This window comes from Myotis brandtii, unplaced genomic scaffold (assembly GCF_000412655.1).
Source record: "Myotis brandtii unplaced genomic scaffold, ASM41265v1 scaffold232, whole genome shotgun sequence".
NCBI lineage: Eukaryota > Metazoa > Chordata > Mammalia > Chiroptera > Vespertilionidae > Myotis > Myotis brandtii.
This window is the reverse complement of record NW_005358729.1, coordinates 448,170-475,281: the sequence shown is the minus strand read 5'-3', so window position 1 is coordinate 475,281 and position 27,112 is coordinate 448,170. Positions and strand designations below refer to the sequence as shown.

The window sequence follows — 27,112 nt, the reverse complement described above, 5'->3', positions numbered from 1 at the left end:
ATTTTGGGTGTCCCCCTTTTCCCTGCCCTTTGCCCACCTCCACTCACTCCACCCTCCCTTGCCCTTCACTAAACTATTGTCCGTGTCCTATATAATAAAGAGCTAATATGCTAATTAGACCAACACCAGAATGACCTTCCAGACAACCATCCTGACGACCGTCCGGACAACCTTCTGGATGAAGCCGGGGCTGCGAGGGCTGAGCCCTTTGCACGAATTTAGTATATATATATTTAAATTGATTGGGGTGACATTGACTAATAGGACCATGTAGGTTTCAGGTGTGGATTTTCATGTTACAGGATCTGTATATGGCACTGTGTGCCCACCACCCAAAGTCAAATCATCTTCTGTCACCTTATATTAGATCTCCTTCATCCCCCACCTCCCTACCCGCTTCCCTCTGGCAGCCCCCACACTGCTGTGTGTGTCTTCTAGTTTCAGTTTTATATCCCACTGATGCGTGAAATCACGTGGTTCTTTAGCTTTTTCTGCCTTACTTATTTCACTTAGCATGATATTCTCAAGGTCCATCCATGTTGTCACAGAACTAACTACAGGTAAGAGATTTATCTTATGAGCCCTGGGAAACTAGGGAGGATGTGTTGTAAGAAGAAAACCAAAGTTGGAAGGATAATGTATCTTCAGAAAGAACATACTAGTACATTTTGAAAGCAAATCAAGGACAAGACCTTCCTAAAGGGAGACAAATGCCTGGGGTCTAATCTTTACACGGACTCTAGATACCAGCTGGCTTGAGACAAGATGGGAGAGCATTTTTGGGGGGTGTGGGGAGCAGGTATTATACCTGCCACTCTTTCTTGGATCACTGGCCTCTGAATAAAAGCACCTCAAAGATTCAACCTCATCTCTAGTTTTTGACTCTGGTAGCAACAGGCAGTTCAACTCTTGATTCTGGTTTCCATTCCATGTGTATGTGGGTGTGTACGGTCCTGTAAGTGGGTGGTCTCCTCTTGTCAATCTGCAATTCATCTGATATACTACTTTTGGACTCTAAAACACTAAAATATTTTTTATTTCCTAACAATTAGAGCTGACTTTTATTTTTTCAGGGGAAGTGGAAGCAACTGGAGTATTAGTTTTTTTTTAAATTATTTAGATTCAATTTTTCTTCATGATTGTCTCTTCTTTGAGTGATCTCCGGAATTTATTTGTTCACTCACACTTGCTTCAGGACATAGAATGAAAAAGAGAAACTCAAGTCTTTTTTACTGTTTGTTATAAGCTATTATCTGTTTTGGGGAAGTAGTTTCAAACAGAATAAAATGCACTATTTTAGAATTATTTAATGAATTCATTTTTCCCTGTTACTAATTCATTTCCAGTCATCTATAATAATAAAAGCGTAATATGCAAATCAACTGAACGGCCGAACAGCAGAACGATTGTCCGGACGACCACGCTATGACACCCACTGGTGACAGGCCAGCCAAGGCGGGTGCAAGGGGATTGGTCGGGAGGCCCTGCCATTACCCCTCGATCACCCCACAAAAAGAGGCCCAGGCCACCGGCTGGGGGTGGGGGTGATCGATGAGGGAAAGGAGCTCTGCACTCGCCCCAAAGAGGGAGGCCCAGGCCATCCTCTGCAGGGTGATTGATCGGGGATTCCGGGGAACCAGGGGGTGTGGTGGTGGTTGTAGGCATCACCAGGCCAAGACCAGTGCAGGCAGGGGTGGGGCCATGAGGCAGCAGGGGCTGCAAAGACCTACCCTTGCATGAATTTCACGCATCGGGCCTCTAGTTTATTATATTAATGAATTTCTATATGTCCCTAGTTACTATGAATAATTCAAGCATAATCTCTGGTTACTTATACTTGTGTATTTCTTTTACACAATTCAAGATGGATTTTTGCTATTTACTCAATATTTCTAATACTCTTTAGAATGGTGTTAGTTGATCCAGTGGGTGAAGAATCGATAAAGCTGGCTTAAAGTACTGCTATTATTTTCTATAATTAAAGCAATAATAGTAAGTCATTAAGGATATTTGCTTTCTTTTGACCTTTATTTATTTTTACTTAATGTTTGGTTTTAGAGAAAGCACAAGAGAGAAACATTGATTTGTTGTTCTACTTATTTGTGCATTCACTGGATGGTTCTTGTATGTGCCCTGACCGGGGAATCGAACCCATAACCTTGGCCTACTGGGACCATGCCCTAGTTCACTGAGCTACCCCATCAGGGCAAAACTTGTTTTCTTTATAATTTATACTAACATTTATTAATGGAGATTACTGAGAATGTTTTAAATGAAGGTAGATGTATTTTTTTCCCACCTCATAAAGCTTTTAAAAACTCCAAAATAACACCTGGGGCTCTCATTGCCATTTCTTCATAAAACATCTCTTTTGTCTAGGTTATTTTCCCACTGTCCCTGTGAGAAATTAATGGCTGGAAGTCACTTGCTAAATTTGTTTTGCTTCTTGGTGCAGAGAAAATCCCTAGGTAGCTTCACGTGCTAACCTGCTGCTTCTCTGGGAGCCTCCTGCAGGTCGCAGGACTCCAAATGGCACGGAGGCTTCTGACCTGAAGTTCAGAAGAGACACTGAGACGCATAGACAAGCCACAGCACACCAGGATTAGGGCAACACTCTACGTAAATGGCGTGGGAGGTCAGTGGTAGGTGAGTGAGCTGCAAAAGTTAAAAAAGCAAGACTGCTTTAGATGGTGGGATGGGGAAGACAAAGGATCTATAATCACCTCAAGTCAAACTGTCCAAGGGCAGCTGAGAGATCCGGCACATTTTAGGGCAAATGCCTGGATCTTAAGAGAAAGACAGGGCTAGTCATCATCGCTGCAGACTGTAGGTGAGGGAGCTGGTCATAATTAATCTTAGATCATGGTTAGCAGACCAATAGCATGGCACAAGGACTGCGTGGGGCAGGGTCTTCCCAAGGGCCATCTTATGGGAAATCTTTACCTTTTATTCTATTAAGTAAGTTGATAAAAATTTGGAGAGAGAAAAAAAGGCAGGTGTATTGAAGGATGGGGCAGCTGGATGCGAGGAGGAAGAGGATCATAAATAACCATCACTGTCCTAGTAAAATTGGAAAAAAAAATAGTCAATTGAATTATAACCAAGGCCTTTGATTTCTTTTTGGTATAATTCAGGGGTTACATGAGATTTATTATTTTATCTTTTCAAAGAGAAAGGGCATTTAAAATGTTTAAGACCATTTAAAATGTCGCAGTCAAGTGATATTGGCTTGAAATAAAAAAGTACTTAAAATAATAAAATATACATTTTCCACTGAAAGAGTTATTTCATGTTTATAATTGCTTATCCAACAAATATTTTTTTGATATCTGCAAAAGGGAAGACATTTCCTAAATTTAAGAAGGGGCAAGACCTCAGAGAGCTTCTATCTGTTCCTATCACAATAAGCAGAGAGAAATTCCTTTAAAACAAATCATATCAAGCCCTCCTCTCACCAATTTCACTCTCACTGCCCAGCCCCAATCTGCACCCCCCATTCCCCTTTCCCAGGTATGATTGCCCCACAGCCTGAAGGAAGTTCCTCCCTGGCCAGGATATTTAACATTGTGAGTTCCACCCCCAGCACACTAAACTCTTTCCCCTTGGTTTCTCCCATCCCTTCTTACTTTCTACTTCATTTTATAATTTACCTACTAATGTTATTTATTGTCTGTCTCCCTCCACTCTAATGTAAATTCCATGAAGCAGGGCAGGGAATTTTCCCCCTAAGATTTTATTATGACAATTCTCAAGCATACAGAAATGTTGGAAGAATTTTACAATGAATTTAGATTTTACAGTTAATATTGTACTGTATTTGCTTTATTACATACTATTCATCCCTCTATTCAGCCATTAACCCATCTTATTTTTTATACTAGAGGCCTGGTGCACGAAATTTGTGCATGGATAGGGTTCCTAGGCCTGGCCAGCAATCAGGGCCATTCGGGGCTTTCCGGCTGCCAGTCGGGGCCTCCCTTCCCCAGCTGCCGGCTACCAGCTGGGGCCTTTCTTCATTCCACGCTGCCCACTGGTGGTCAGCGCACATCATAGTGAGTGATCTGTCTCCTGGTCGAACTCCTGTGGGGACAATTTGCACATTAGGCTTTTATATAAAGAGATATTTTAAAGTTGCAGGCATCAATGTATTTCCCTTTAGTATTTCAGCATGTATGTCACTAACCAGAGTTAAATACTTGTTTCTCTTTTTTTCTCTGAGGTAAAATTTACATGGCTTTGACTAATGTATTCACAAATCTTTATGAAGATAAAGGTTTACCACGACCAAGAAAGTTCTCTTAATGTTTCTTTCTCACACGGTTGCCAAATACAGAATGCTCAGTTAAATTTGAATTTTAGTAAAACAATTAATATATTTTTAGCATAATGTCTCATATATTACATAGGACAGTGATGGCGAACCTTTTGAGCTCGGTGTGTCAGCATTTTGAAAAACCCTAACTTAACTCTGGTGCCGTGTCACATATAGAAATTTTTTGATATTTGCAACCATAGTAAAACAAAGACTTATATTTTTGATATTTATTTTATATATTTAAATGCCATTTAACAAAGAAAAATCAACCAAAAAAATGAGTTCGTGTGTCACCTCTGACACGCGTGTCATAGGTTCGCCATCACTGACATAAGATACACTTATACTAAAAAAAACTCTGTTCATCTGAAATTCAAACTCAACTGGAAATCCTGTATTTGATCTGGCAACCCTACTTTCCAGGAATTTCTTGCCCCAACTCCACAGAGGCAACCATTGTTCAATTTTTTTTCCCATCAGAAATTTTAGGACTTCATAATGTATATTTTCTTCTGTGTGGCTTTTTTTTTTCACTCAGCATAATACCTTTAAAATTCACATATCATTGCATATATCATGAGTTTGTACCTTTTTACTGTGGAATAGCATTTCATAATATAGGTGTAATACTATTTGTTCATTTATTCTCCACCTTGGGCTTTTTCCAGTTTCTGTCTATTATGAATGAGCTGTTACACACCAAAGCATTCTTAGAAACATGCAGTGGCTGCCATTTACACTAGTTCTAAGTAGAAGCTCCTTAAAATACCTCACAGGCACTATATAACTTAGCTTTTCTTACCTCTTCCGTGGTCTCACCTCTTGCCACTCTAATGTTCTTGCCCTTACTATTCTCCAGCCTTATTCCTTCCAATACCCTGAAGCTTCCATGCCACGCCCCTGTTAGTCTTTTGCATGCAATCCCTGCAGTTGGAACACTGTTTCTTTCTACTGGTTGCCTGGCACGTTTTGCTCATGTTCCTCTATTTATTACAGTGTTTCTCTAGGCATGGTTCTTAATATCTCTGGGCCTGTACTTATAACCCCTTTATGGCAACAGTGAACAATAGTTCCTTTTTTCACGGGGTTATTATGACAAATAAATAAATGAACATTTTAAAAGCACTTACCATGGCACCACCATAAGTGCTCAGTCAATGTTTGAATTGGAAGCTTATGCTGTATGTATATTGCATGCTAAAGAACAGGGAATGATTGAAGGTAACAGCAGCAGAGGCGGGGATGAATTAAGGGGGCCAAGCAAGCCAGAGGGGAAAGACCAGATCAGAGTTTATAGGAATAGTCCACAAAGTACACTCAGTGGGAGCTGAGTTAATGGCAGTAGGGATTGAAGACGGGAGACGGATTCAGAAGATCTAGAGACAGAACTGACGGAGTGAATGTCAATGAAAAGGAAAAGGTGGTGACGTAGATGTCTCTGAGATTTCTGTCTCAGGTGTCTCTAAGAATGTTGGTGCCAAGTAGTGAGGTTAAGGAATTCAGGAAGAGGTGATGGATTTGGTGAAAAATAAGTTTGATTTAAGACATGGTAAATTAAGGATGCTAACTGAACATTGCTAGAAATGTCCAGCAGACCATTGAAAAGGAAAATATAATCAAAGGTATGGGTATTTTGGGTGATATTTGTACTTATTTTTTTTATTGTTGACAATTTTACAGATGCCCTCCACCCCTTTTGTACTCCTTCTCCCAGCCCCTGCCCCACACCAGGAAGGCATGGATTTTGATTGATCAGGAATGAATTATTATATCTTTCTTCCTCCTCCTCCTCCTCCTCCTCCTCCTCCTCCCCTTCCCCTTCCCCTTCCCCTTCCCCTTCCTCTCCTTCTTCTTCTTCTTCTTCTTCTTCTTCTTCTTCTTTTTCCCCTTCTTCTTCCTCTCCTTCTTCTTCTTCTTCTTCTTCTTCTTCTTCTTCTTCTTCTTCTTCTTCTTCTTCTTCTTCTTCTTCTTCTCTCTCTCTCTCTCTCTCTCTCTCTCTCTCTCTCTCTCTCTCTCTCTTCTTAACCATGTTCTTTAAAATGCCTTCAATCATTGTAAGAGAAGCATTTGAATGTACAAGTAATTCTTTTCCCTACGCTTTTTTATTTTTTTGCTTCACTACAGCCATCTCTGTTATGAGTCAAAATAAGTCACAGAATACAGAATAACATTGGAAAGAAAAAAAAAACATGGTAAAGAAGCAGACTGGAAAGGGCTCTGTAATCTAAAGAAAGCAAAGCATGTCAAAGCACTGGGAGCACAGGGCTTGGCTCCCTCAGCTCGACTGGCTGGCCTGTCAGGAGTAAACCATGTGCTGCATTGTTCAGGACCGTAACTGACCTGCCTAGGTGCATTCCCATGGAAAGGTCGCGGTATTTCTGAACAGTATCGAGCAGATTTTGGCTCAATAATTGGGAAACATGTTCTAATAATTAGAATGTCTGGATATTAGAATGGGCTCTTTTGCTCAGCCTGTTCATTTCAGTCGATGGAAGAAAGAAAACAGAGGTTCCATTCAGGACGGTGCCAACCTATGTAAAATTGGAAAAGGTACTCTATCTAGTGGACGACTTGCTAAAATGTTTCCTCCCTGTGTGTGTATCCCCATGCCAGTTCCATGGCTTCTGAGCAGAACGTGGCCCTTGTGGCCTCGGCTCTCCTCCTCAGATGGGAACCTTGTGCAGTGTCCTCTTGTTAGAAATGCTGTCCATCAGCTTCCTGAAGTAAGCATGGACTTGGAGTTGTTGCCCTTCAAGGTTTCTGAGTCTATATTTCCAAATGCAACCTGTAGATGAATCAGCATTTTAGGTGTCCCAGTCCCGACACAGATCATGTTCAAAGAAGCATAATGATACATTCAAAAGTAATGTGAGAAGGTAGAAAAGGGTAGAGGGGTCAACTGTATGGTGACAGAAGATGATTTGACTTTGGGTGCTGGCCACACAATGCACTATCCAGATCATGTCTCATGGAAATGTACACTTGAAACCTATATAGCCTTATTAACCAATCTCGCCTCAATAAATTTAATAAAAAGTAATGTGATAAAAATATCAATCTTTACTGGTGTCTCTCAAAAACCATTAATGTGATCCAATTTATAAACAGAATAATATTTCTCTTTTTAAGATTTTTAAAAATGGATTTTAGAGAAAGAGGAAGGGGGAGAGAGAGAGAGGAAAATGTAATACCCATGTGAGAGTGAAACATCCATGAGCTGCCTCCTGCATGCCACCCCACCCCCCAACCGGGAGTTGGTCCCACAACCTGGGCATGTTCCCTGTCCAGGAATCAAACCAGCAACATTTTGGTGCATGGGATGACACCGGACCAACAGAGCCCCACTGGCCAGGGCTGAACAATATTTCTTTAAAGACTCTTTCCTCATTTGAGCCTGGCTCAGTTATCTCATACTTCATAATTGCTCCAGAGGCTCTTACATGCTAACCTCTAAAACTCTCTAAAACCCCAGCCCAGGAGGTTTCTCTCTCTGTTTTGTCTCCTCCCTCTCTCTTGCATTCACTATCTAGTTTCTCCTCTTTCCATTATCCACATTCTCTAATAGTAGCAAAAGGAATTGTGTTGAAAAGAGACCTTTCCCTACATGGTGATTGAATGGGGAGGAGTCCTTATTTTCCCCATTACTATCTCTAACTGTTTTTCTCTCTCCACCTAGTCTCCTGGTCCTCTAACAGCATAGCCTGGAGCCAGGCTGAAATAGACTAAATAATTCTTGGGTACTTTCAGGAGTAGGGACATTCATGTGTTAATTCTTATTGAGTGGTTCCTACGTCTGCAGAACCTTCTATTAGGTCCTAGGAAAGTGGCAAAGCGAGTTATGTGAATAATCTCTCCTCACAAGGAATTTACAATCTCACCAGCGTGACTGGCTAAAATCACATGAAGTAGATTTCAAGGAAGAAAACGAACAGACAGTGAGAAGGAGCGCAGCTGTACACCCACGAATAGCTTAAGGGCTACCTGGATGTTGGGTTTGCAGCAAGAAGAGAACGGTGGGGAAATCAGAAGTTTCATGGAAGAGGTAAGGATTGGATAAATGTTTAGCACAAGGAGAAATACCAGGGAGCTAAGGAAATTGCTGTAGCGTTATGCTGGAGGGCCAGTATGCAGCAGAGGGTGAGTCTAATTATCTGCTGGAACAGAGGGTCTATGCGGTGTGCGAAGGCTTTTTCTCAGTGGGACCATAATTGTCCCTCCTCTGAGCTTCCACAGCTTTACTGTGTGACTTGATTATTTATTTATCCCATTCTGCCTTGAGTGAGTTATACATTTTCCTATTTCCTTAATTAAATAACTCCTAGACAATAAAGACAATATATATCCCCTCTTTCAGATAACTTCACACAGAGTCTAACAGTATGTGGTTTTCAATCAATAATTACTGGGTTAAATAGAGTTGATGGGAAGCTAATCAGAGGGGTATAGGGGAGGGGAGAGAGGTCTCAGGCTTGTGCTAATGAGTTTAAGTTTGATATTGAACACTGAATGATCAAACATGTTAGAGTTGTAATCAAAATAATATTTGAGAAAGAGGAATTCTTCTGTACTTTCACATGGTAGGTCAAAGATAAGTTTGTGTTTTTTTATGATTTATATAGGTGTTGCCTAGACATTTGGGAACAGATTTCTCATGTAGATGATACATAGTATTGAACTTTAATCTAAATTTAGCCAATGAAACGTTTGAATACATATTCTTTAGTCTTTTTGAATTTTATGGGCTGGGTCAAAGATTCTCTGATCATCTTATGGGTGTGAATAAATTTCTTCACAAAGGTTTTTTGGTATTGCTGATTATAAGTAGGAGTGATACCATACTCTGGAGTAGGATTTTGGCATGCTTTAAATAATGTGTTAAGTACATGAAATTGCAAAAACAAAACAAACAAAAAAAAAACCCCACAACACCAAACCCCAAAAAACAAAAAAAAACCCTGGAAATGGAATTCCAGATTTACACTTAAAAGATTTTAAGGAAAGATTTATTCAAAATTTTTAGGAGTCTTTTGATTCAGAAACTACAAAAGTATTTTGTCAAGTTAATTTCTGCTCCCTCCTGGTCTTAGTACGTTTTAGCACAATTGCTGGCACTGTTTAGGTACTTCAATACAGATTCCTTTTCAATTCTAATAATCCTGTTTACATGAATTCTTTGTTACTAACATGAATTTAAATTATGACATTTAAACGAATCGTTGCTGTTGATCAGTGACTTCAGTCAAGCTTTCAAATCTTATTTTGTCAGCATAGATTTGAATTTATGACCTAGATATGTTTTGAAAAAATCTTTATTGCGAATTTGGATTATACTCAATAATATATAGTCAATATAGCTTCTGAAATTATTTGCTTATATATTGAATGAAGTATACTAGTATAACACAAATGTAAGTATTGCTGTTAGTGAATGAACGAATATTTTTAGTCTCCCAGGAACTAAAAATGATAAGGACATTATCTCTTATGTTTCTGAATTTTGTAGAGCTGAAAACGTATACTAGTACTTCCCAAAGAGGTTAGTCAGAATTCTCTGATTTTATTTTGCAGGACTGAGCCCTCTGGAAGTTTTATCTTTTTGCATAGCTTATAGGGAGCGATCAGCTAGCTTAATGCTTCCTGTTTTCGTTAGCATGACCCAGCCTACTTCCAACACATGCCCAGAACTACATTAGTCATGGGATTGGAGCCAAACATTTAAGACTGCAGAGCATATACAAGAATTTACTGGTGAGAGAGCTCTAGACCAACTTTACACTAAACTCATTTCTTTTCCAAGATTGGAAAAATATTATCCTAACAGGAACCATTTCCCCATCTCATTCAGATTAGGTTTCAAGGTTTTAATCTATATTTTTATCTAGAATGATTAGCTGCACCATAATAATACATACAGCCCAGCCGCATATATTTAAGTGCACCTGTTAATCTCTCTACCTGCCTCTCTCTTTTATTGGTTTATATTTTGGATAGCTTTGACATTGAAAACCACGGAAGAATTGGAGCCTTGCATTGAAAGGAGTTGTTCTGCAGCAGTTTTTTTCTTATCTAAAGTTTACTTCTGCAAGAGAACATCTGAAAAATGACAGGGGCAAAGAGGAAAAAGAAAAGTGTGCTCTGGAGCAAGGTGAAGGCTCCCCATTGTGAAGGCTTTAAACAGTGGTGTAGAAGGCGGCTACCGATTTTGGAATGGGCATTACATTACAATCTGAAAGAAAACTTGCTTCCAGATACTGTGTCTGGGATCATGTTGGCAGTTCAACAGGTGACACAAGGTAATGTGTTGCATTTGATTTTCCTGTTTTACGCAGAATAGTGGTCACTTTGTTTTAGTGGAAGAGTATTATGACCTCAGATTTACAATTTAGCTAATGCAATGAATTTTTAATTAATTTGAGGAAAATAAACACATTGAATACTTATATACTGAATATCTGAATAAATATATAGAGAATCCTGTATGCCCTTAGAGCTTATTTTGTGCTGGGGCTGACCAGCAGACTCTGAGCAATGGATGAATAGATTACTCTGACACATGATTGCTGTGAAAGAGAGGGCTAAGGGACTGCCTGGCTATAGGAACCAGACAGCCTTGTTTGCCTGCCTCTTCAGGCTTTTATGGTAACAGCACTTTGAGCTAAAGTTTAACTTTTAGATAAAATCAGGATAAGCATTCTTGGGAGGACATATGCGTCTGCAGTGGCCTTTAAGCAAGGATGTCTAAAGATTAAGCATAAAGATTCCGGTAAACACCCGAGGGTCCGCACACACACAGACTTGTTTGGAAAGGTTAAGGAAAATTACACCTAGGTTGTAATTTTCTCCTTACAAACTTTCCAACTAAGTCTCCTGTGCTCCCCCACAATATTGATTGTACATGCCAATTTAATTCTGTATCACATTGTTATAGAACACCAGAAAGATGTTATCAGACAGCCCCTGGGTCAGATGGGACTCTTGTCAATCTTGCAGGAAAGATTTCAAATGAGTGACACTGGACAGCAGTGTTGTAGCAAGCAAATTTATTAAGGAAGCAAAGCAAGCAAATTTGTTAAAATTATACTTGGCATGAAACATAAGTGGGCACCCAGCTAATCTGAGTGCATGCCTGGTGGGGGTTCAAGGGATTTTATAACCTTCAGTCTACAGATTTCAGGGTTCCTCTGCTGGATATCTTGGGCACAGACTAGATTTCAAGGTCCCCCTTTTACTTTGTGGTAGCTTTCCCAGAATTTATGAGATCACCTGGTAAGTACCAAGACTGCTTACCTTTGTTCAGTGAGTGAGATAAAATGCCCCTTTTCTTCCTTCTCCCTCCCCCCACTCTCCCCCCGCCCCTGCCTTAGCAGTTCCGGGGTGATTTAAGCTATGTATTGTCTGGTTAGGGAGGAGAGGTATTAGCTATTTGCTCTCAAATGTCCTTGGTTGGGGAAGATAAGGTCTTGTGATTCACAAGCTGGCTGCAAGCTGCCCAAACTGGCCTTGTTTAATTTTCTCATCTCAGTTTCCCTATTCCACTTGCCCAAGAATTTTCCTCGCTTCTTACTATCCTGTCACAACATTATGCACTGTATTTATTTCTCAATAAGAAATTTAAACTGGTGAGAAGTCTTATTTTAATTTTCCCAAGGAAGATTCTAAATGACCTTCTGGATTTAGATAGGTGTTTCTCTTGGTGAAAGTTTTTAGTTAGCTAGTGTGCACACACGTGTGTGTGTGTGTGTGTGTGTGTGTGTGTGTTCCTTAAAGGTATACTCATTGTATTTCTTTAACTAATTCAGGTAATAATTTACTAACTGTAGCAAGGAAAGGAACTAACTTTTCAGCCTTGAGAATTTGGAACACTCCTCAGAATAGACTTTGTAGATTTATATTTCCTTGCATTTTCACTACCTCCCTGCCTTGAACTATTATCCCTACCATTACATTATATGCACTTGTTTAATTGAATTATTTAGTAGTTGAAACAAACTTGTTTGTGTATTTGTGTTTTTAATGTGATTAGAAACTGGTGCTTTAAGATCCATAATACCATATTTTATGGGATTACATTTTTCTGAATAGTCTTATATTACATTTTTAATGACAATTTTGTCAACAGCAAAACAGTAATATTTCATAAAAGTTCAAAATAGAGTTATTTCCAGTCTTGATTTTAGTCAGTTTTATTCAAAGGAGACACTATCACGTACTTTGAAACTTAGGTGATTAATTTACAAGGGCTTTTTCATAGTTTCAGTATATGTTATAAATTTATTTTGCTTTAACTTAATGTGAAATGAAAGACATATTCAAAACCAATTTGTTTTTTCACTTTTGTAAAATATCAGGTTAATAAAGAAATTTGGGGATATAATAAAATACCTGTGGTATGTCATTAGTGAGAGCATTTATGTGTAAGTCATTAGTAGTTAATTGTATGGCTTCTATAGATTTTGAGAAATTTTGTTTATGATTTATGTATTTACTTAGTTATGAGGAAAAACTGGCCAGCTCCCAACTGATGAAAAGCACAAAGTTTATTCAGTCTTTGTGTCTCCTAAAGTTATGGATCTGGTACTGTTTCTCTTGGAAGTCTACCAGTGATTGGACAAGTCTACACCACTAGAGAGAAATTAAATGTTTTTGTTGGTGCAACGAAAGACACATTCTTCTAAAATTACCTCTTCTTTTAAAAACAATCCTTTCAAAGTTGCTCATGCTTACCCACTATGGAGATAAAAGTGAAATATCATGACATTGCTGTAAGGAGTATTGTACTAAGCTCCGTATATACATTATCTTCCCCTATCCTAACAAAATCCCAAGAGACAGCTGTCTCTTCTCCATTTTCCACATATGAAAATGGAGGCTTAGAAAATTAAATAATTTTTCCTGGTCCTCATGCCTAATAAGTGATAGAGTTAGGACTAAATTACAAAGTCAACACTTTATAGTTTATATTTTATACTCTATAATTCCAAAATAACTAGACATTTACAATACCAATCTATAATAATAAAAGCATAATATGCTAATTAGACCGGACATCCTTCTGGACGAAGCCAGGGCTATGAGGAAAGTCTGGGTCCTGGGTGCCTGCTGGTGTAATTAGACCAGACATCCTTCTGGACGAAGCCAGGGCTATGAGGGAAGTTCGGGTCCTGGGTGCCTGCCGGTGGCCCGAGGGAAGCCCAAGTCCCAGGTGCCAGAGGGAAGCTGGTGCTGGCAGCCAGGGGAAGGAAGGCCTATTCTTGCACAAATTTCATGCATCGGGCCTCTAGTGTTATTAATAATAGAAGACATTTCTTTAGGAAGGTTCAAATATTCTCCTCTTCAAATTACTTTTCCATTTAGCTATCATCCCTGCATCTTTTAGACTCAAAAGGTGAAGATACAAGGAAAATACTACAACAAAATATAAAGTAAAGAAGGCATTTATATATTATTACCTTTCATTTGTGTGAATACAATATTGGCAATCATAGGCTCCTTTTCTTCAAGGACTTAGAAGAAAGAAGGGGTAATTTTTTGTTCTTGCTTCATAACAAACAATAGAAACGAATACCTATTTTCACTGTACTGAATGTATTTTGAAGATGAGCAAACATTCTAGAGAAGGTCATTGACTTAAAGCATGCCACCAATATGGATGGCAAGCTAAGCAGTATAAGACTCTGATCTAGAGAGTATTTAGTTCACATTCTAGCCAGGGTGACCACTTGGGGGGAAATAGTTTCTGTGTTTCTAACCTGAAAACTCAAGCATTGAGACAGAGTGGAGGCCTACAATGCATGACTTGCCATATAAGAACCTAATCCACTGAGGAGCAATATGAGGATGTTTAAGCTTGCAATTCTAAGGAATCACCTAGAATTCTGTTCCTACACCATGAAAATTTTATGCTGCCTTAGAAGGGAAAAGATGGATGTTCTTATAATTCTGCCGAATGTGTGGCATTACTGGCACAGAAACATATGTGTGGAAGCGGAGCTTCATTGCACCCCTGAGGGCAGCTTAATGACATGGTGAACAATAAGTGGGAACTCCTGAAGCATATTAGATTGTAAAAGTTAAAGGGTTTTCTTTATACATTTTGGATATTAACCCTTTCTCAGATATGTCATTGGCAAATATCTTCTCCCATTTGGTAGGATGTGTTTTTGTTTTGTTGATGGTTTCCTTCACTGTGCAAACTTTAGATTGATGTGGTCCCATGGGTTTATTTTTTTTCTTCTGTTTTCCTTGCCTAGGGAGACACATAAAAAAAATATATCAGTAAAAGCAATGTCAAAAAATTTATTGCCTATTTTTTTTCTAGGAGTTTTATGGTTTCAAGTCTTACATTTACATTTTTTAATTTATTTTGAATGTATTTTGTATATGATTTAAGACAGTGGTCTAGTTTCATTTTTGTGTGTAACTGTATAGTTTTCACAGCACCATTTATTGAAGAGACTATCTTTACCACATTGTATATATTTACCTCCTCTGTTATAGATTGGTTGATCATTTAGACATGGGGTTTTTCTGGGCTTTCTACTCTATTTCATTGATGTATGTGTCTGTTTTTATGCCAGCACCATGCTGTTTTTAATACTATTGCCTTGTAGTATAGTTTGATATCAAGTAGCATAATACCTCCAACTTTGTTCTTCTTTCTCATGATTGCTTTGGCAATTGGGGGTCTTTTGTGATTCCATATACATTTTAGGACTATTTATTCTAATTCTGTGAAAAATGCATTGGTACTTTAATAGCAATTGCACTGAATCTAGATCGCTTTGGGTAATATAAATATTTTAACAATGTTTATTCTTCGTATCCACGAGCATGGTATATGCTTCCTTTTATTTGTATCTTCTTTGATTTCTTTCTTCAATGTTGTATAGTTTTCCAAGTTCAGGTCTTTCACCACCTTGGAATAAATAATAAAATACATAATAAATACCTATGAATACACACCCATTTATTCATAATACCTGTGATTTAATTGTAAATGGGATTATTTACTTAATTTCTCTTTCTGATACTTTCCTCAAAGAAACTACAGTGCCTTCCAGCACCCTCAATAGAGTTTTCCCAACCCATGACCCTCTAGCTCTTGCCCTGAAGTTAGTCATTTTAGTTTCTTTCTGTCTGTTCCTGGAGCCATTTGCACTGCTACCCCTATGCTAAAGTTTAGAGCAGTGGTTCTCAACCTTCTGGCCCTTTAAATACAGTTCCTCATGTTGTGACCCAACCATAAAATTATTTTCGTTGCTACTTCATAACTGTAATGTTGCTACTGTTATGAATCCTAATGTAAATATCTGATATGCAGGATGGTCTTAGGCAACCCCTGTGAAAGGGTTGTTCGACTGCCAAAGGGGTCGCGACCCACAGGGTGAGAACCGCTGGTTTAGAGTGATTGAGTTTTTGAGCAAGTCAGTATGTGCATCGTCCCTTTAAGACCTGCAGTGCCTTAATCTATAGGAGCCCTTTGTATTTGACTGACATCCACTGGTTTTTACAGCCAGGTGTTATGGGGACTCCTCTTCCTGGCATTGATGTCCCGGATTGGGGAGCCTGATGTGGGACGGGAACCCCACATTTCTCAGGGAGGACCTCTGCATCTGTGATACACTCTCAGTCCTTATTTTCCACATGGGGGATGTGGGGCCTGCCTGTTCTGCCTCTCCCACCATCTTGAGGTCCTGATGTTGCTTTTTTTTTATATCCTTTATTATAGGAATTCCTTTCCGCTAGTCTTCGGCTAGTTCTCAACGAGAATTGTTCTATAATTTAGTTGTAATTTTGATATGGTCGTTGGAGGAGGTGAGCATAGAGTTTACCTATTTCGTCATCTTGACCAAAAGCTATTCCTCAAGGCTGTTTCACAAACAGGATTGACATGTGAGGGCAGTGAATTCTACGGGAATAGATTTTCCATTGAGTTGTGTGAGCTGTCGTTTTCTGGGTAGTAACTGAAGCTCCATAACCATAGACTTCAGTCTATAAAATAATATTGTTCTTGTATTTATGCCTGAGGGGAGTGAAACCACTGCCTGCCTCTAAGTCTGCCTCCCCTCTTTATAGTGAGGTCACTAAGACAAGAAAGTATAAAGTCTTCAGGGAGTGGCTCTCTCTCTATAATTCTGCACGATTCTCAAGTTCTAGAAACAATCTTGCAACTCCAATGTCCTTTGATTTTCAGAATAAATTGCTATTGTGTAAATCCAGACAAAACTGTCCTGAAAGTAAAATATTTGTATCTCTAATATGAAACATCATCTTCTCTGTGATAAACAATTCTCTTTCTCATCAGTAGCGACAGTGTCACTCTAGCTATCTCAGCCAAGAGATTGTAGCAGCAGCAGAGGCAGAGTCTGAGCTACCTACCTGCTTTCACGCTCCTTCTTGGTCAGGGGTCAGATCCTATGTCGACGGAAGCCATTCTCACTGCAGCCTGGGTCTGAGGAGTAAGAGGTGTTTGCGATTAATGTCCAACTTCACACTCAGAGTCCCTTGGGAATTTGGCAGTGTGCACAGACCCTGAAACTACTGATGAGATTTATGTGGGAATATAGAGTCTCTTCTATTCCTCTACTATATTAACCATTATTGCACCTACAAAACATTTTTCCCCAAATATTGCATCTTTTAAAGTCTTCCAGTAGTCATAACAAACTTGCATTACCAATACATGATTTTTTATATTTAAAAATAATGAGCCATTAAAGATCTTAAGTTTTTTCTTTCTCCCTCCAATCTCTCTCTCTCCTTTTTGGACATCCTTTGACCTAATACTCATTTTTTTATTTCATTCCTTTATACTTTTGTTTATTGTGTTGCTTTTGCTCTTATCTAAGTTAGATGAGGTAATACAAATATCCATCAGCACTTGCAGCAATTTTACCCCAAATTAAGAAAGGTAGAGTTGTAATTCTGCTCTTATTGAATTGAACACCCTACTTTTTAAACATGGAGAAGAGTGTATATAGACTTGAATGGATTTATCAGGACCTTAACTAGCTGTTTAATGCCAAGGACCAGCCACAAACAAGATCACATTTATTTTGGTCACCTTTAAATACTAGTAGTCATTTTGACACACTAGGACATTTTTTGATGTGCATGTGACATACAAAGTATGTAGACAGTAGAATCTATTAGGAATAAAAATGAGTAGTTATGAATTACTTCTTACTTTTTGAATAATCAAAGTTGATTCTTTTTTTCACTCTAAGAAATCGTACTTAAATGACTATATTCATGTGACTATATTCAGGTATGGGAACTGCATGCCCAGCCTCTGAGATACACAATCTTAGGCCAGCCGGTCAGCCAGCCAACGAAGCCACTTTGAATGTGTGCTGTTTGTGCCCCAGCCTTAGTAACCTTTCATGTCAGGCTTCTCATCTGTCAGTGGTAAAGCTATAAATCCTGCCTCTCTCACAGATGTTATTAGGCAAATAAAATTGTACATGTGAGCCCTAGCCAGTTTTGCTCAGTGGATAGAGCATTGGCCTGCGTACCAAAGGGCCCCAGGTTCAATTCTGGTCAAGGGCATGTACCTTGGTTGTAGGTTCCGTCCGGGCCCAAGCCCTGGTGGGGGCTCGTGCAGGAGGCAACCAATCGATGTGTTTCTCTCACATCCATTTCCCCCTGTCTTTCCCTCTCTCTTCTGTTCTCCCTAAAAAAAAACAATGGAAAAATATTCTCCGGTGAGGATTAACGAAACAAAAACTTAAAAAATATACATGTGAAAATGCTTTGCTAAGTGTGCGGAAAAATATCCTCCGGTGAGGATTAACAAAACAAAAACTTTAAAAAATACATGTGAAAATGCTTTGCTAAGTGTGTGAAGATATTTTGCTGTGATGTTAACACTTCTACAGGAAGACACTCTGCACAAATATTTTCATGTAGTTATCTTTGTAGCCAAGGACAAAGAGCAGTACTCCAAACATTTTAAATGAAATGAAATATAAACTAATGAGTGAATTCTCTGTTGTTTAGAACCATGATGCTAGTCTCTCATTGAGCAAACAGAATAATAAAATTATGGCTTACCTTGTTACTAAGTAAGCCAATATTCATTCTGCTTTGTAATGGGCTACATTCTGAGTTATAAAATGGTCTTCCTTATGCTGGTCTTCTTCACAGGGTTGGCCTTTGCCATTCTCTCATCTGTGCACCCAGTGTTCGGTTTATATGGGTCTTTTTTCCCTGCCATCGTTTATGCCATCTTTGGAATGGGAAGTCACGTTGCCACAGGTAATACTTTCTGTTTCTGATGATGCCTCTCGTGTTTGTGAAGAAAAGGACCTCAGAAGTGATCATTAGTTGTTGATTACATTTCTACCTTTACTATGGAAAATCTCAGCAAATATTAGAGCTAAGACATTTCACTTTCTGTGCCTAGCCACTCGATACATGTTGTGAACTACTGCTAAATTACTATGTAACCAATTTATTGTTAAAGATTCTTTTCAGTGTTAGCTGTAAAAAGCCCATAAAAGGGAGATAAATGTTCTGATTTTACAATGAAATGTAGAAAATAAGCACTTTGAGGGATAAAGGTAAGAATTTCTAAAATTTAGTGACTTAAATATTGAAAAGTGTTTTCCACATAATTGATCTTTTAGGTTTCTTCTAAGCTATAATCTCTAATGCTCTTTAATTAATATATCTTTTAGCTTACTTAGCTCTGCATTACCAAGTATAATGTGAACTATCACAAGTATAGAGGTCTGGTAATAGAACGAGATGCTTAAAAACATGGGCTTTAGAGTTAGTCCTGGGTGTGTGTCTTATATTTTGTTTGTTATCTGCATGAGCTTAGGCAAAGTTTTAAAGGTTTATTTGCTGCTTTCTTAATATTGAAATCCAAAAAAATTCACATGATTATAGTAAGAATTAGATGAGATGATTGATGTACAGTGTCTGGCTTAGTACTTGCTACACAATAAGACATTGAAAACGGTCCCACATTTGTGTGAGACCAGGACAGTTTTGGGGAAATACCATTGAACTTTAATTACATTACACAGAAATGGCATACTTAATCATTTTATGGGCCCCAGCATGTTGTTATACTGTAATAAAGGTCTACTCTCCTATGATAGCACAGAGAGAATGATTAAACCTGGCTTGCAGGTTCTGAAATGGATCCTTATGGATATGAGATTGGAGCCAGACTTTGAAAGACTACAGAGTTTGCACAAGTAGATAGAAGAGCAGGCATAGTAGGTAAAGAGCTTCAGGTTCATGCAAAGAACTCATATTTAGCCAGTGAGTGTACTGGGATCTTTATATTTATCATCTTATTTATATTGCCCCAATCTCTGAATTGTAGCTATATGACTCCCATTTTACAGACGAGGCAATTTAGACTCACAGTAATATGCTTTGTCACATTAGAGAAAAAATGGAAGAACTAGATTTATGTCTAGTCCATGATTTTAATCCCTACACTGAGGATATTCTCTGTGCAGGTCTACCGAGAGATGGGGACGCGTATGGTCTCAAAGGGAATAGCAAGTAGATGGGTGTGGTTGTATGTTGAAGGAATATGTGTATACGTAGGTGATTTTCTATTTATTCCATGGAGTGGAACAAAGGTTGGAGTAATGGGGGTGCAAAGGAGAGGGTTTCTAATAGATTGACTTGGTTTTACAGTATGGATTCAACTTCAGTGGTGGACTTCAACAATATTTATTGAGTCTGTTACTAATAGGAGATTCCCCTCCCCATCCCCCTTTTTAGGCACTTGTGCCTTGACATCCTTAATATCAGCCAAGGCAGTGGAACGGCTTGTCCCTTCGAGTAGCCAGAACTTCACCAAACAAAGTAACACAAGCATCCTGGGCTTATCTGACTTTGAGATGGAAAGGATTGGTATCGCTGCATCCGTTTCCTTCTTGGGAGGTGTGATTCAGGTAAGTGGTACTGTCATGTGGGGATGAAGAAATTGAGACAGTGGCAAAGGAAAGGCAATTGGAGCTTTATTTTTATTCATGTTCATGGGTATGTCTGTTTAGATGGATAAGGGACAGATGTGCTCTGTCTTTATGAAAATACGGTCTGGTACAGAGAATAGTTCCTCTATAAGTACTGGTTGAGTAAATGAGTTAGAATTAATATATTGAAGCTACAGAGAAGTAGTTTTTGACTTTTTAAGAACAAACCTTCTAAAAAGTATTTTTCATTTCTGGCTTGGGACCCTGGCTCACCAACTGAGTTGTTTACACTTTGGTTGTTCTTAGGATTCAAATATTTGAATGATAGTTGGTTTCCTACACAGATAAGAGGTAAAAGCTTAATTCCTCTCTAGAAAAAAAAATTATTGGAAAGAGTGTTTTCCCCAAAAAGACAAAATAAAAATTACAAAAATTCCTGGTTCGTCTTAGCAAATGGATTGATTTGAAATGGCACCAGTGTCTCAGCCGATGATAAATTGGACTAAGCTAGTTGCACTGGCATGGTGTCACATGAGTGCTATCCTAAATAATTATACACAGTTCTGTACATTAAAACCAACTCAGTCTTCCCGACTGGGATTCCTCCCTTATGCCTAAGTCCCTGCCCTGGCTTCCAGTCCTACTCTAAGAATGAAAGTAGTTAATCCTTTCTACTCCTAGCATCTACCACCTATGGTTACTCAAAACACATGCTCCCAAGGAGTTTCCTGCTATTTCATTGAAGAAAAAAAGAGTTCTTTTTTTTTTTTGTCTTGCCAGTCCAGATTCAACCATATTAAGGCACCAGTCATGGTGCCATTTTAGATTTTTAAAATAATTACAAATATGATCATGCAAATTTGATTTTTCCCCCCAGAGCCCCATAGATCAACCGATTTTCTAGAATTTCTTGGTAACATGTATGATTAGGAAAAGAGAAACACAGTGAAGTAAATATTCAGGAAAAAAAATAACATGTTCATTTTAATCGAAACACTTTGATTGTTCCCAATAACATTGAGAGTCCTGGAACCTGGTTACGCTGTCAAGAACACTCAAAGGATTGAGCACCTAAAATTGTAGAACCAATTTTCCATTAGTTCTCTCTGTCTGTGTGAAGTGAAAATGTGTTGGATATTAAACTGTCTCGCAACCGTGGGACATTTCCTGTGCTCTATCCTCTTAGGTGGCCATGTTTGCCCTACAACTGGGCGGTGCTACGTTCCTGCTCACGGAGCCTGTGATCAGCGCAATGACAACGGGGGCTGCCACACATGTTGTGACTTCACAAGTCAAGTATCTCTTGGGAATGAAAATACCTTACATATCCGGGCCACTTGGATTATTTTACGTGAGTTTTCCACATGTCTTTGTTCATATATATTTTGGTGTGTATTTCACGAAGTAGGATTTGGTTCATTACGATACTGATGTATTTCCATCTTAAAGAAACTTGGGTTATCTATAATAATAAAAGCGTAATAGGCTAATTAGACTGGACAACCAAGAGCACAAGGCAAGCTTGGCAATCTATTTGACTGCCCTTGTTGGAAGTTTTATCTCCTTCCTTAAAAACAAGCAGTTTCAGAACTGGAAAACAGTTTCATTCTCAACCCCATCTCTGCAGTACAAGCAAAGCACTTTTCTCGTTTAAACGCTCCTGCAGGCTGCAAAGCTGGAACCAAGAATGTTAATAAAAGGGGATTAAAAAGTCAGAAGGAAAGCAGAGCCCATGAAACTTTTTCTTTTCCAGAGGATGAGGTCACAATTAAATATGTACAAATGAGGATTAGATGTGGAGAACGAATCTGGGACTTCTGAGTCAAGAACACATGGTGGTTTGTTGAAGGCCCACATCTCCTCCCCAGTTATTTTGATATTTCTATTGTGAATTTTAGGAATGTTTAATATGCCCTGAAAAATGGGCAGCGTAAATTGAATGGGAGAGAAACAGAAAGCTCATCGGTAGCTTGGTTCAATCGTGGCTTGGGATAGAAACTGTAGCAGGTTATAGGACCTTGCTTTTCATCCCTTTGAATATTTCATGCCCCCACTACTTCTCTGATCCATCATCTGGCCAATTCCTGTTTATCTTCTTTAGGGACAGCTCTGCTGACCACTAACCCCTCAAAGACACATATGCTTCGGGTGCACCTTCTATGTTTATAGCACCATAATGAACTAATTTGTTGCTTTAATTGGTAGTTTACTCACTAGATTGTTAGCTCTATAAATGCTGAGGCTCATCTAAATTGTTCACCTCTGTAGACCTAGAATTGAGCATGGTGGTTGGCATAAAGCATGTGGCAATAAAAAGGTAAATAAAATAGTGAATAACAGAGAACATGGTAATATTTTACATTAAACCAAATATCTGATATCATTTAAATACCAGTGCTTAACTCCTTTGTATTTGATTCTCGGGTTTGAGGAAGAGTGGGGGTCCCAGAGAGCCTATGAAATCCCCTCACTGCACTTAACAGTAAGTCTCCATGTAACTGATGAGTTTGAGCATATCTCTTCATTGAAGTGGCTGGGAAGGAGAAGTCATACATAGTGTACTTATGTAGAAAGAAGCAACCCGTGAGTTCGCTACAAGCATCAAGGGCAAAGCAGCGAATTAGAGCTTTGCACTGACACCCATCTATACATCACCTTCCCATCCTACAGCCATTAAAATTTCTTGGTAAACATCACTGAGTTCATTTGCAGTCAGAGGTGGTTATAGTGTGGGTGACCCTATATTTTCTTTCTATTTCTTCTCATTGTAGATCTACACATATGTCTTTGAGAACATCAAGTCTGTTCGCCTGGAAGCCCTGCTCTTATCCTTGCTGAGCATTGTGGTGCTTGTGATGGTGAAAGAGTTAAATGAGCAGTTTAAAAGGAAAATTAAAGCCGTCATTCCTGTCGATTTGGTTTTGGTAAGTGTGAAATCTGCAGTTAGCATTCTGCCCTACAATGTTTGCCAGCTGTTGGGGTGACCTGCTGAGGTTCACCATGTTGCCTACAGTTAACTCACAGCTGCTCCTACCTCTCATGAAGATGTCTCATTTGTGTGGCTATCCATTCGTGTAAGACCAGGAAACATTTGATGTCACTCATTTTAAAAAGGACACACACACATGTTTTCAGTTATTACAGCATTTCTCATATTCTTGTTGTTTTTACCGAAGTACAACAACATGTATCCTAAGACTTTGGATATGGAGACATTTCTAGAGGGGGCCAGAGGCTGTGGCATAACAGGAGGCTGCGTGCCCTTGCTCCTAGCCAGGGACAGGATTTATAGCTAAGATACTGTGCAATCAGCCTGAAAAAAAAACCAAGAGAAGCATAGCTGATTGGACATATTTTATCTAAGGAGCACTGAAGAGAAACCTAGAGACTGGAGAGGAGGGAGTATGGAAAGGGGGAGCTCCCTGGGAGCTGGTGCTCGGCTGAGAGGCCCGAGTGACACTGGCTGCAAAGTTTTGCACCTTGCTTTTTACATTACAACCAAAAGAGGAGATGTCAGTGGGTCACATGGAATCCACTGGTGATAGAGTAGGGAGGTGGGAGAAGGCAAAGTGGGGAAATCTCTGGGATTGGATAAAAAGTAAAAGGATAGACATACTTACCTTTTTTACATAGGTGAGTACAGGATAGTTCACAATCAACAATGAACTCAGTGACAATGAGGGGATCTGTGGTCTCCGCAGAGCAATGCCTGTGCTTTGAGGGGTCCGGAAAAAAGGAAAATTACTTTGACATTCCAACGATATGTTATCATAGATGCAAAAAGGCAGTATTGAGAGGAAGATACCAGCCTAGGACATGACTACCTACCATAAACTGCTTTTAGTTAAAAAAAAAGTTTGAATTTCTGACCATCCTTTGTGGTTACCTCAGCTCTCTGAGTTTGCAAGGCCACCTCGAAGGCTTTCTCTGAGCTAGTCAAGTTAGCATGTGGCCCCTTTTTGTCCACATTATTGATTACTAATCTCTATTAGGAATATCAATGCAATTTCTCAAAACATGCTATTTTCTAAAGCATCCCTTCATGTCACAAGAGACAAGTGTTAAGGTTGGATTGTGGTAACTTCACACACACACACACACACACACACACACACACACACACACTCCTATAGTCTGTTTTTCTCCTCTTCAAAATTAGACATAATTGGGTTTAAGTAGAGTAAAACATTAAAAAAAATCCTACATAATAAAAAGCTAATATACAAATAGACCAAATGGTGAAACAACCGAAAACTGGTCACTATGATGTGTGTTGACCACCAGGAGGCGTCAGCACGTGGGAGCGGCAGTGGCAGGAGCAGGGCTGCTGGCAGACAGGGGGACTGGGGGCTGTTGCGGGAGGGGCCAGGCGGGGGTGCGGAGGATGGGCCAAGACCCACCCCTGTGCCTACTGCAGCCTGGCCCACCACAGTTCCTTTCAAGGTGCATGAATTTGTGCACTGGGCCCCTAGTCTATATAATAAAAGCCTAAGCGACCACTATGGCAGAACCACCAGAACGACTGGTCATTATGATGCGCACTGACCACCAGGGGCAGATGCTCAATGCAGATGCTCAGTGTGCTCCCACAGGGGGAGCGTCACTCAGCCAGAAGCTGGGCTCACAGCTGGCTAGTGCAGTGGCGGTGGCAGGAGCCTCTCCTCCCTCCACAGCAGCACTAAGGAGCAGTGAGCCAGCTGAGCATTAAGGAGCAGCAAGCAGGGGGGTGGTAAGGAGTGAGGGATCCCAGACTGTGAGTGGGCTCAGGCCAGGCTGAGGGCCCCCCCCCGCCAAGTGCATGAATTTCATTCACCGGGCCTCTAGTATTATTATAATGCCATTTAATTTTCGAGACTGCAAATTAAGTGCTCTCAAATATCAGAAGTATTCTTTGAATTTTAAAATTTCCTAATTTTTAAAAATCTGTATAACTGCTATACCACTCATGACAATCCTGGGACACATGAACAATGTTTACTTTCAACGTTAATTTTTAAAAAGGTGTTCAAAAGGCTACTAGTAATTTTTTTTTTCAAATGTAACCACACAGGTTATTGCTGCATCATTTGCTTGTTATTATACTGATATGGAAAATACATATGGATTAGACGTACTTGGTCATATTCCAAAAGGGTAATGTCTTTTTTCTTACTTTTTTGTTTATATGTTTCTTTGTTTTTTATGGAAGAAGAGACTAGACTGGAGGTAGGTGGTATGGATTTTATTTCTTTCAAAGAACAATATTCTAATTATTTACTATTTTTAAGTGTTAAAAACAAATAATACACATGTAGAGAAAGACTAACGTCTTAGACTGTTTGCATATAACCAGGAAAGTTGATAACTGTTTTTTCAAATTTATTGTTGACAGTATTACAGTTGTCCCCAATTTCCTATCCCCGTCTGTCCATCTCTACCTAGCTCGACCCCAGGCCTTCCCCACACTATTTTCTGTGTCCATGAGTTATGCATATATGCATATTAGTTCTTTGGTTAATCTCTTCCTGCCTCCCAACTCCTTCCCTCTGAGATCTATTAGTTGATTATTTTATACACATTGCTTCAGATAAAAGATTTGGAAATTATTTACAACAATATTGTTGTTTGGTTCTTTTATTAAACATATATTTTTATTGATTTCAGAGAGGAAGGGAGAGGGAGAGAGAGAGAGAAACATCAATGATAAGAGAGAGCCCCACACTGGGGATCAAGCCCACAACCCAGGCATGTGCCCTGACCGGGAATCGAACCAGGATTTTCTGGTTCATAGGTTGGCGCTCAACTACTGAGCCATGCCAGTTGGGCAGTTGCTATTTTTTTAAATGAGGGCATTGCATTTCTAAATTAGAGTCATGTTCTGGGATTTAGTCTTCCCCATTTCACTTACATATTCGTATGACTACTTTTATTTCACTTAAAACATAGTAAAAGTACACAAGCATTACCTGAAATAGCAAACCCATAGGCCAGGGTATTGTATAATGGTGAGGGAGAGCGTGGAGTGGAGAAGAGGGCGTGGCTTCCTTTCTGTCTGAAAGCTTTTCTCTGAACACTAAGAGGAAGGTTAACAAGAAGAGCTGTTCACCCAAAAAGGGCAAAAAGTTGTTCCAAGTACAGCATGAAAGAAACAAAGGCATCTTCAAGAAGAGAATGTGTCTTAGGGCTCATTTCCTTTTAAGGAGCTGTATACATACCAATATTTATAAATTTGGGGCAAAGTTAGTTATTGAGTCCTCTCTAATTTTACCTTTCACTCCCAAATTTTGGTTTCTAACTACACTAAAATGGAGGGAGAATAGAAAACATTTAGAGATTAAAAAGATAATTTTTTAAAAATTCTGTGTTTAGCCTTTATGCAGTTAAAGGTTAATGGTGATTATCTGGGTCAATTTGGTTTTTATAGAAAGTTATTCACTTTTCCACCTTCAAAAGTCAGTTTAGCCCTAGCTGGTTGGTCTCAGTGGATAGAGCATCAACCTGCGGACCGAAAGGTCCTGGGTTCGATTTCAGTCAAGGGCACATGCCTGGGTTGCAGGCTCGATCCCCAGTAGGGGGTGTGCAGGAGGCAGCTGATCAGTGATTCTTTCTCATCATTGATGTTTCTATCTCTCTCTCCCTCTCCCTTCCTTTCTGAAATCAATAAAAATGTATATATTTTTTTAAAAGTCAGTTTATTGTTTCTTTCTAGGTCAGTTTATTGGTATTAATAATTAGGCAAGCTCAATTTCCATGAAACAAAAGTTCTAATACTTTCAAATGGTAGTACTTTTGTATAGCATATATTTTAGAGCCTATAGTGATACAAGTACATTTGTTTTGGGGGTAAACTTTAGCAAGTAGGTAAAAAAATGTATGC

General features: G+C 39.2%; 1 protein-coding gene across 1 annotated transcript in view; it reads left to right on the top strand.

Moving 5' to 3' along the window:
* The first annotated feature begins 7,753 nt into the window (after nucleotides 1-7,753).
* SLC26A7 (solute carrier family 26 (anion exchanger), member 7) overlaps nucleotides 7,754-27,112 on the top strand; it is a 43,869-nt gene continuing 24,510 nt past the window's right edge. Inside the window, exons 1-7 of the mRNA XM_014539968.1 lie at nucleotides 7,754-8,357; nucleotides 10,307-10,608; nucleotides 18,461-18,571; nucleotides 20,063-20,235; nucleotides 21,443-21,607; nucleotides 23,028-23,180; nucleotides 25,307-25,389. Of these exons, the coding sequence (XP_014395454.1) occupies nucleotides 10,416-10,608; nucleotides 18,461-18,571; nucleotides 20,063-20,235; nucleotides 21,443-21,607; nucleotides 23,028-23,180; nucleotides 25,307-25,389 (878 nt within the window). The 5' untranslated portion in view covers nucleotides 7,754-8,357; nucleotides 10,307-10,415. The remainder of the gene's footprint in view (nucleotides 8,358-10,306; nucleotides 10,609-18,460; nucleotides 18,572-20,062; nucleotides 20,236-21,442; nucleotides 21,608-23,027; nucleotides 23,181-25,306; nucleotides 25,390-27,112) is intronic.